The sequence below is a fragment of the Cynara cardunculus genome (assembly GCF_001531365.2).
Source record: "Cynara cardunculus var. scolymus isolate 2C chromosome LG 12, CcrdV1, whole genome shotgun sequence".
NCBI lineage: Eukaryota > Viridiplantae > Streptophyta > Magnoliopsida > Asterales > Asteraceae > Cynara > Cynara cardunculus.
The window spans coordinates 23,755,759-23,767,243 of record NC_037539.1 but is presented as its reverse complement, the minus strand read 5'-3'; the positions used below and the strand labels follow the sequence as shown (position 1 = coordinate 23,767,243).

At 35.3% G+C, this 11,485-nt stretch overlaps 2 protein-coding genes across 2 annotated transcripts; both read left to right on the top strand.

The window, feature by feature from the left end:
- Window positions 1-2,124: 2,124 nt before the first annotated feature.
- LOC112523321 (DAG protein, chloroplastic) lies at window positions 2,125-6,216 on the top strand. Its single transcript, XM_025132874.1, has 5 exons — window positions 2,125-2,506; window positions 4,708-4,805; window positions 4,894-4,959; window positions 5,142-5,324; window positions 5,987-6,216. The coding sequence occupies exons 1-4, from the start codon at window positions 2,157-2,159 to the stop codon at window positions 5,315-5,317; spliced, it is 690 nt and encodes a 229-aa protein (XP_024988642.1). The 5' UTR covers window positions 2,125-2,156; the 3' UTR covers window positions 5,318-5,324; window positions 5,987-6,216.
- Window positions 6,217-7,794: 1,578 nt separating this feature from the next.
- LOC112523775 (pentatricopeptide repeat-containing protein At3g13150-like) lies at window positions 7,795-8,702 on the top strand. Its single transcript, XM_025133455.1, has 2 exons — window positions 7,795-8,386; window positions 8,458-8,702. Exons 1-2 carry the CDS (start codon window positions 7,795-7,797, stop codon window positions 8,700-8,702), a joined length of 837 nt encoding a protein of 278 aa, XP_024989223.1.
- Window positions 8,703-11,485: the final 2,783 nt, after the last annotated feature.

Sequence of the window (11,485 nt, the reverse complement as noted above, 5' to 3'; positions counted from 1 at the left end):
TGGAAAAGTGGCTAAAGACTTTCGACCAGACTATGTGACCTTTAATATAGAAGGAGAACCTCTAACTTATAAGGCATATATGGATTCTTCTGAAGCTCCTTATTGGAAAGAGGCAATCCAAAGCGAAATAGAATCCATTTTACAAAATAACACTTGGAAATTGTTATGACTAATCGACAACAAATCACAAAATAACAAAAATAACAACAAAAGCAATGACCAAAATACTTGAAGTTTATAAATCGTGTACCTTATCCGATGCTGAACGTAGAATTGAACAAGAATAAAAGGATAGAGGCCTGCGAATTGCAGTGTCCTAAGACGAAATTTCGTCCCCAATCGTGCTCGGTACGGACGTCGTCTAGAGGATACAACTACCCAGTTGATTTGATGCACGTCAAGTCAACCCCATCGAATCGATGAATGTTCTTGAGGGGGAAGATGGAATCGAAAAGGGAAATCGTACAGGAAAATGAAAGTTGTAGTCGAATGAAGAGATATAGCACACACACACACACACACACACACACACATATATATATAGTCTCGGTAGTTATCTGGCGGTTAAAAAACCACCGCACGCGAACAGACACGACTATTCAGAAACAGTGCGTCGTTTGGTCTGGTTCGGCCATAGCCGTGACGGTCACGAGAGCTCAAGAGCCCCAAAGCCCAAGGACCTATCTTTGACCATCAATATATATGCCAAACTAAAGCCCAATCCAAAGGCTTTAGTTGATTTTGATAAGGCTTATGATCTTAGCCTTATAAACTATGCTTTTCTCATTTATTTCCTATGTGGGATCAATTCCTATAGGAGAAATCCAACAACATCTTAAGTGATTCATCAACTCTTAGGGGACGTTTGGTTTGTAGAATAATTTATGAAGGAATGGAATCTGTCAAAAGAATTTGAATCTGGAAGGAACTGAAATGGATTGTTATCAGGTTTGACCAAGTGTTTGTTTGGTAGGAATGAAATGTAATATGTTTAATTGAATTGGAATCTGCCTGTTTGGTTTGCAACAGAATTAGAATGAAATGATGAAAAATGACAAAAAATACCATTTCTTTGATAAAAAAAATTTTAAATTTAATTTTTTTAATTACGAATAGCAATAAAATTAACATTTAATGAGGAAAAAAATGTTTACCATTTATGAAATCATATATAGACATAAACGTGTAAATATCGATATTTTCAATAGATTTTGTATTCAATTTTTGTTGCATCAATTTTTTTATTACAAAACTATTTAATATATATATATATATATATATATATATATATATATAAATGAAGATGCAGTCTTGTTTTTAGGGTTTCTTCTTCTATTTTTTTATTTCTGACAAAACGATAGGCTTCTCTCGAATCAGTAATCGATTTGGTAAAACGACAATAATCAGAAATCGATTTGGAAAAGAAATGTCTTCTTCTCTGGATAAATCGTTAAGCAGAAATCGATTTGGTAAATGACATGTGTCGGAGAAATCGTTAAGTAGAAATCGATGTGGTAAACGATAGGCAATGGAGAAATCGTTATGAATCAAATAAGTAGAAATTGTTAAGCATGAACTGGAAACAACAACAATAATCGATAAGCAGAAATGGAAAGCAAACAAAAATCGTTAAGCATAAATTGGAAGCAACAGATAAGCAAAAATCGTTAAGTAGAAACTGGAAGCAACAATAGTAATCGATAAGCAGAAACGGGAAGCAAACAAAAATCATTAAGCAGAAACTGGAAGCAACAACAATAATCGATAAGATGAAACGGGAAGCAAGCATAAATCGTTAAGCAGATGATGAAACTGGAAGAGGGTATTTTTGTCTTTTACACCATTTTGGATGAAATGGATTTCAATTCCATCAATTTTACGAAGGAATGGTGAAATCCTTAAACGAGGAATGGTTGGAATTCAATTCCATTACATAGGTAACCAAACATTGAAATGGAATTTGGTCAACAAAATTAACTATTCTAATTTCACAAGATTCCGACGGATTTCGACGAACCAAACTTCCACTTATACGTTTGGTTATTACAAGATTTTATAGCCCAATCTTGAAGGCCCAAATCTTTCCCGCATTTAAATACCACATTCTGTTTGCTCTTCACCCTTATCCGTCTCGGTTTCATTTGGTCACACCTCCAATGGCTACTCTCAATTTCTCCCTCCTCTCTAAAACCCTAACCCCTACCTCAAAACCCTCTTCAATCGTCACTTCTAACCTACCTTTTATCCATTCTCAATCCCTAAAACCCATTTTCACCCGAACCATTCCGAACTCAATCCGGCTTCGGACCCACCGAACAAAGGCGGCAGTGGATGGGGATTACTCGTCGAGGAGGAGCAGTAGTAGTGAACCCAGGGAGACGATAATGTTGCCTGGATGTGATTACAATCATTGGTTGATTGTGATGGAGTTTCCCAAAGATCCTGCTCCGACGAGGGAGCAGATGATTGAGACTTACCTTAATACGCTTGCCACTGTTCTTGGCAGGTGCGGGGTTTTACTTAAATTTCAATAATCTAGCATTTTATAAGAGCATTAACACCTGGTGTGGGTTGGCATTTATATTTTAGTTGGTTGAATTTTTGTGTTCTGTTTGAATTATGTGCTTCTAACGATGTTGTATCACATTCGATCTTGCACAGGAGGTGGTTGTAGTTATGTCTAACTGGAATATGGGAATACTAGTGTTTGTTAAAGTATTGTTTAATTTAGATGCTATAACCTTGAAAATGATCGAATCACTGGTGAATTGTTAGAATGAATCCTGACAAATTAAGGACCTTAAAACCATTTATGTACATATTTGGGCTTAATCTTTCTGTGAATCACAGCTATTATTTCATGCCGGTTTTGAATTGCTTTGTTCTTTTTGGTGAAAGAGGATGTATCTATTGAGCACTCTTTGACAAGGTTAAAGATTGTAGATGATACAATTGTGAATGATACATTGACATTTGATTGAAAATCATGAGCTACCCAGAACAGTCCACCCCAAAAATCCATAAAACTGATAAAAACCCTTGCTTGACCGTGATTGAGATCCACAACCAATTTAGAGATAAACAATTAGAGTCATCAACTGATACCAGTGAGTGGTAAATAACCTAGTCAAATGAGACCGAGCCCTCGGGACTGTAGGAACCACCATGCAATTTAAACACATTCACCGGAGAGATGTTGGAGGGGAGAAAACAAAGTGAACCGAAAACACCTAGTTTGAACCTCAATCTAGTACAGATGGTAGAGAAGCCAAATTGAACCACGATAAACAAACGAAGCTTTGAGCCTGCTCTGCCAATCATTTTAGCCACTAATACTTAAGGCTTGTTTGTTAGTAGCTTACTGAGCTTAATCGGACTCACAACTTATTCAGTCAGCTGTAAATGACTGTTTGATAGTGGCTTAATGATATAGAAAGCGGCTTATTCGGTAAGCTTCTAGGGGGAGCTTTATGCAGAAAGTCAAGTTTTTTCAGAACCTGCCCCTCCCAATTAAAAAAACAGGCTCCTTCCATCTATGAAAAATCCTCACAATCCATATAGATAGATTGATCCACACAATCAGCTTTATCCATACAGGACTTAATGGAAAACCAACCAAACATCCCCTTAGATTGGGCCTGTACTTGTGAAACCCCAAGCACTTGGGTATTAGGCAACTCAATGCACCCATCCATCCTCTTGATTTCAATTGTACTATACTACTGTGAAAGCCACAATGAACCTACATTGCACCTGATCTAAGCACCAATTGGAACCCCCTAATGAGCCAACCTATGCACCGATTGGAGATTGAGACCTAGTGGTATTTATTGCTTTTTCACTCTTCTCGCAGCTGGGAAAAGGCATGTTTTTGGTAGAGTTGTTTTCTTGTCCGCTGTCAGGTTGGGCAGTAAGGGTCGGAGCCTATAGAAAAGTAAATATGGTCTAGCTAGTTCTCACTTCTCCCCCTATAGTTATAGCAGTACTTGTATTAGTAGAACCCCTGGGATACGACGCCCTCGACAAGGAACAGTTTTATGATATACGTGCAAGAATGATTGTGTCCAAGTAGAATGAAGCCTTGCTTGTTGATTTGCTTAAAGCTGGTATTATTTTCTCTGCTGGTTTCTGTAAAATAGGTAAGAACCTCCAAATGTTAGTCATCTGTATGTTTGGGAAGTTTGTCCTGAGAAGAAAATTTAAATTCAAATATAGCAATAGCTATGGTATGCTTGTCATGTACGGCATGCTTGTGTAGTAATGAAATGATTCATCTGACTCTATTTTCAATTATTCATCATCTATATAGATGTTAGACAGATACTTGAATTTCTTTCGTATGTTTTTCTCTTCATTTGCATCATGAGTATATGATCATTTTGACTATAATTTCTCTTTCTGTCTATAATTTAAATAACTTCCTTTGCTGGCTATCATATTATAATCTCTATAATTTGAAAGAACATATATGTTATCTAGGCTAACTGCTCGTAAGGAAACCATCTCATGAATCCATGCTGGTCAGTGGTTGTATTGTCAAACTGACAACTTTTGTTGCTCTTCATTGAACCTCTTTCCATATTGTAAAAGACCTTGTGGGCATTTAAATCTGGCTGGTTTAATTTCTAAAAGTAAACGGATATTAACTTGTTTGCGATGATGAAATTATTAGAGCTTTCATAATTCTACTAAAATTGTGAATGTCAGCATGGAAGAAGCAAAGAAGAACATGTATGCTTTTAGCACTACCACATACACGGGATTCCAGTGCACTGTATCTGAAGAAACATCTGAAAAATTCAAGGGTAAGTGAATACCAATCAGCTATCAATTTCAACGATTTTGATGGAAAAACTGGGTACCAAATTGCCTACTTGCTTCTTATATATGTAGGACTACCTGGAGTACTTTGGGTTTTGCCTGATTCATACATAGATGTGAAGAATAAGGACTATGGAGGTGATTCATTTAATTTCCCTTTTTTTTATATACAAGTTTTTATTTATATGAGCAATGAAAGGAAAACCTTGGCGAAAAAGTTAATGAACATGGTCTTTTAGAATTTATTATGGGCCCACAAAGTTGGGAAAAAAGACGTAATTGTCTATTGATATATTGATGCTTTTGTTTGTAATTCTTAGGTGACAAGTATGTGAACGGAGAAATAATTCCTTGCCAATATCCTACTTATCAGCCGAAGCCACGCAAACAATCGAAATATGAGAGTAAAAGGTATGTAAGACAGAGGGATGGACCTCCTCCTGAGCAGAGAAGAGCAAAGCAAGAGGCTGCTTCTTCAGAATCACCCTCCACATGAAACCATGGTAATTCTTGCCCTCTTTTTCTACTTGTTCATAGGAACCCATATACTTAAGTAAATCAAACCAAAAGAACCCAATATATCCCACCTAGAGGTGGTAAGATTTGATTTACGCAGATCGACTGTTTTTTGTGAAGACCCGACTTGTGATCACATATACTTGAGTGTTCAGAAGAAATATTTCACTATTTGTTCTATTTCAAAGTAATTATTATTATTATTATTATTAAAACTATTTTTATTCAATTATGTGGCTTATTTTTGTGCTTTCTATATCTTATGCTAAATCTTTTTTACAAGTTGGGGGTCTTCGTGGAAACAATCCCTCTCTCTCTCTCTCTCTCTCGGGATAGAGGTCAGGTTTGCTTACATCTTACGCCCCAGAACTTATCTCCGGGTGGCTACACTTGGGTTGGTTTGGTTTTTCAATTCCATTTCAGGAAGTTGCTTGCAAATGCATCACCAAAAGGTCTAGGTCTTGAAACCGAAAATATTTTACAACAACTTTGACGATGTTGAGAAAAATGGTCTCTTGGTGCTAAAAAGTGAAGTGTTCTTTTGTGTTACTACTGGATTAAATGGGAAACTTATTAGAGTGTTTTAACCACATTTTAAAGGCACAATTGGTGATCTTAGCTCCTATAAACTATAATGCTTGTTCTGCAGGCTGGTAGTCCTTATTTTGAGAAAGAAGAGACTTGGTGGCAAATCTGTTTAGCCATGTCAATTCAGTCAAGAGGTTAGATTTTGTAAAATTCTCATCTGGATGAATATATACATGTGAGAACTGTATTCAGACTCCTGGTTGAAAATTTATTGTTAGTTGAATACTACTACTAGCTACAACCATTTTATTCATTATGCTAGAATAATATGACAGATTTATTTTCTTGAAATTAGCCCTGTATGAGAATTTTAGAAGATACTCTTTTCAACAGGAATTTTTAAGGCAATTTTGGTTCTGATTAATCTATTTTTCGCTATGAATATAAATTAGGGGGTGGGTCCAATTATGATTTGACCCGATTCTAACATGAAAAGGGGTGTATATAGTATTACCCATAAATTACGTTCCCCAAATTCCATGTCCCATCAATCATTATCTTTTTTAATATACATTTATCTTTATTCATGATGATGTGTCAGACGTTGATTGGTAGACAGGAAGGGATATGATGTTTTGGGGCATGTGATTTGTATTCATTATGCTACTTACGACTCTTGATCTGATTTGGAGTTCTATCATATTGACTTCATTCGAATCGTTGTTTATTGATTACACTTGTGGTTGATCCTATAATTCTACCTAACACAAAATTAATCATTCAATTATGATATTCATCATGCCCAATTTCATTAGTTATTGATCGACAAAGTATATGACATCCTAGTTATTTCAATTCGTTTTGATCATTAACAAGCTTTAATGATCAATTTATCCTTAATTTCTCGATAATCAAAAGTGCAAAACAACATTTAAATCGATTCTTTCCCTATTTAGTAAGCAATTAGCTCAATAACAACGTAATAATGAGATAAACTACCTATTCTAGCCAGTGAACGAATAAACTTCAGTCGATTTTAACCGGATCACGCAATTTCATACCATAAACCAAAAATTGATTCATGATCAACGTTGTTAAGTTGCTATAAAATCGAAATGCCTAAACGATTTTGTATCTAGGCTTCCAAATAGCTAATTGCTTATCTTCACGAATTAACAAATTGCTACTCATTATCATAATTGACCATAATAATGATATCATACTTAAATAGAAAATAAATCAGAAGGAAAATTAAAAACCCATCTCACCGTCGATTCATGTAAAATGGGTTCATTTTGTTATCTAGATAAGCCATCGTCGATGCATTTTTCACCAATTAGTTTAGTCTGTCAAACAAAGCACGACATGTATTTGTCATCATATGGTTAGTGGTGCTCGTGGTAGCGGTGATGGGTGGTGGTGAATGTGAAACCAAATATCATATTAGAGTTAATATGAAATGAGAATAAAATGGTAATTTTTTAGTTTTGTTCCGTCCTTGTCGCATCTTATTCTGTCTGTTTTGGTAGGACAAAAAAGAACTTTTTATTGTCACATCAAATTCCCGTCCCATGTCGTGCCAAACGTGGAATATTGAGTTTTCATCTCGTCTAATATTACGTCAAACATGAAACAACAAAATTTTATCTTGTCGTATATTATGTCAAACATGAAACATTAAGTTTTATCTAGTCTAGTCTAGTAACATGTACCAAATACAGGCTTTAAAACGTTAAAATATAGTAAAATATCGTAACTAAATACATCGACTATGCCGCTAATCCTTAGAAATATGAGGGTCTATTGGTGAACTTAATCATAATAAAGGGGCTTAATTTGAAATTACATAAACTGGAGGCAGAAAAGTAAAATTGCTTAACCCTCCGTATAAACCCTTCCTATGTCACTAGAAACCTCTTTCACAAAAAAATGTCTTCCGCCGCTTACAACCGTCTTCACGGCCTCTTCAAGAACAGCACCGCCACCGCAACCGCCACGGGCACCGCTACTGGCACTGCTGTATCCACCACCAAGAAAATAATAAAAGAGAAAACAAAAAGGCCGAAAAAATCCCCCGCCAGCTCCACATCGACTACAGCCGCCGCTGGCGGCACCGTCGTTTCGCGATCCAAGACAGAAAATTTGTCTTTTGAGCCCTTACCCATGTCACAGTTAACAACTTCATTAGCAAACCTCAAAATGTTCATTGATACATTTAAGAGAACCTCGAACACGGGACCTTTCCGTTACAGTTATAAGTACTATGACGACGCCGTCTCCCACCTTGCACGCGCCAAACAACATGCCTACATTGAAGAAATACTTGAACACCAAAAGAGATACAAAACGGATATGACCAAGGAAGCATTCGTTGTTCGACTGATCTCTCTATATGGGAAATCAAGAATGTTTGATCACGCACGCAAGTTGTTCGACGAAATGCCTGAACTAAATTGTCCACGCACTGTTTTGTCTGCCAACGTCTCACAGCTTGTGTCAATTCGAAAAGATTGGATAAGATGTCTGAATTGTTCCATGAGCTACGTGAGGAGTTATCCATTGAGCTGGACGATGTTTCTTACAACGTTGTAGTTAAAGCTTTCTGTGAGATAGATGCCATTGATTCAGCTTTACAAATGGCGGATGAGATGGAGAAAAACGGATTTGAATGTAATGTATATACATACAATACCATTCTGGATGCATTATACGGAAAGGGTAACATATTGGATGCTGATAAAATATGGGATGTGATGAAAAGCAAGAATCTTGATCCTGATGTGAGAACATATAATGCAAAGTTGCGAGGATTGATTGTTGCTAATCGAATTACATAAGCTATTGGATTGCTGGATGAGATGAAGACCAAAGGGGTGAACCCGGATGTGTATACTTATAACGGTCTGATCCATGGATTTGTTAAGGAGGATGATTTGGTTGCAGTCAAACGTTGGTACACTGAAATGGTAGCAAATGAGATTGTTCCTGATTCGGTAACATTTAGGATAATCATCCCATTTGCATCTAAAAAGGGCGATCACCGATTTGGATTTGAGTTGAGCAAAGCGGGTTTGCTTCCGGAGATGAATGTTGGTAGACTAAATTTGCAGGGAGTTGTGGATGGATTAGTCAAGGAGGCAGCCATTGATGAAGCAAAGGAGCTTGTGGAACTTGTAAAGGCAAGTAATTTCATATACTATAAACTTAAGTTGTCTGTTAACTCATAGTTTGGAGCTTGAAAAGATTTGCATGTTTCAAACTTGTTTTCATCTTCATCCTAATCTCATAGCATTTTATCTATCTATTTGCATTGTGATTCTGAAATGGTTCTTTCGGTGTCATTGTTGGATGGCCATGGCTTTTGACCATTTCAATGGAATTCGCTATATTTTAATGTATAACATTGAGAGTGTTGATTTTGTCGCATCCGGTTCAAATGGGAGTTGGAAGTTTTAGTGTGCACCTCGACTAATCCTATGATTCCGGGAGACGACATTCGTGAAAGTCATCGGAGGATACGCTAGATGACAACATATGGGGAGAAGGTATAACGCCTAGTCTGTATTTGTCGGTTGAATTGAGGTCAAAGTTTTGGATGTCTATTTTGTTTTGAAGTTAAATGAATTTGTGTTTATAAATATGTCAAAGAGATCCAAGTTGAGAATTTTTTGTCTTTTAAGTTTTAACATGATTTTGATAGGAAGGCAAGTTACCTTGCAAGATCGAAATACAATATAATGCAATTACAACGGATATCAAGTTGATTGAATCAGAGCATCTCTAACAGATTATTTAAAATAGAGAAAATGGGGTTATTATTCTCAATGGTACTCCAAAGAATTTTCTATATTGTTGTTTAAAATAAAGAAAACCAGAGAAAATTCCAAATTTAGAAAATTCCATTAATAGTGCTTATTGCAAATAAAATATCATACCAAATAATCATACCAACTAAAAACTCAAAATTTCAATATCAGTTGCCAAACTTTCGGCCTCACTTTCCCACACCCACTTGCCATAATCACATGATAATTCAAGTAAAAACCGATCTTATTTGAGGAGTTTGAAATCTAATTGCCTTAACACTCTTTACTCGCAACATGTGTTGCATAAAGATGTTACAACTATCTTTGAAAAATTATAAAGTAACACCTTCTATCTTTTTTGTAAAACTAGAAAATAATGTGTACATGTGTTGCACAAGTGTAAAAGATTATACAACTTAACACAAGAATGAGCCATATCACCAATACCAAGATTTATGACAAACACATGACATATATATTGCTTTTGGATTATTTTCAAGAAATCAATTTTATATCCCTTGTTGTTTTCCCTTCATGTTAGAACCATTGACATAGTGTTGTGCCTTCACATCATCAACACTAAGGTCAAGAGATTTAAATACGTACAATAATCTATTGAACAATCTTAAACAAGACGTATAACATCTAAAGTTCTATAAAATACTCTTCTATTTTTATTTTATTACTAGACATATTTATAATCGTATTATTAAACTCATTTGCTCTTCATGACTCACATCCGATACATAGTCAAGAATTACAGAAAATTTTTAGCCTCAATAATTTTTATGACATAACTTTTAACATTATGAGGTAAAAGAGAAACTAACTCATTTTGAATATTGTGACCAAGATAATGAGGCAATTTTCTTACTTTGAACACATGATCTTGAATTATCAAATTAGATTCTCCAAATATTTCAACTAATCCCAAAATATTACCATTTTTCATTACATCCTCTATGTAAGGAATATTTACCAAGCTATTTCACAACCATAATTATCCTAAGGAAAAGTTGTCTCTAACGTTCTTTCTTTTTTAAAACTTCTGATGTTGTTGGAACAAAAATGTTGTATTCAAGTCCCGGTGTTAAAATATTTTATATGCTTTAATAATTAGGTGTTGTTTCTTTTTATAGAAGTTGATTGTCTTTCAATTTTTAGGGGCTGCTATAAATAGCAGTTTGGTAGTTTGTTGTTAGTTAGTGATTGACAGATTTAGATTCATTCATAGCATCAAAGCAGTTTGTATCAAGAACAAGTGTACTCAACAATTTGTGAATAAAATGCTTGCCGACATATTGAAATCATCTTTATGTTCTTAATCTTGTTATGAATTGATTGGATTAGACTTGAATCTGGGATCACAATTGGTATCAGAGCTACATCATATTGACTGGATTAGATTTGATCAATTATGTGCTTGAATTCTTAATTTTTGGTTTGAACATATTGATTTCTGTTCTCGGTCATTTTTGATCAAATTGAACCTATTTGATTCATTTTTGTTGCATTTGGTATTGTAATTCTGTTTTTGCACTAATTGCGAACTAATATGTGTTGCTTAATTGCATCATATTGCAATTTTTGGATCATTTCGAGTGATTTTTGAATTCTAGAGTTAACTGGTATACTATCCAGACGTTGAACATTCATCGTCCGATAAGGCTTAACTCACCGGACATTGAATTTGTATGTAAAAGTGTCCTTTTCATCGGTCATTTCTTGAGACTTAGATATTTTTTGATTTGATCATTGTTTGATCTTTGACCGGATTAGTTTTGTCTGATATCGTTGTATTGATTGCTCATCGG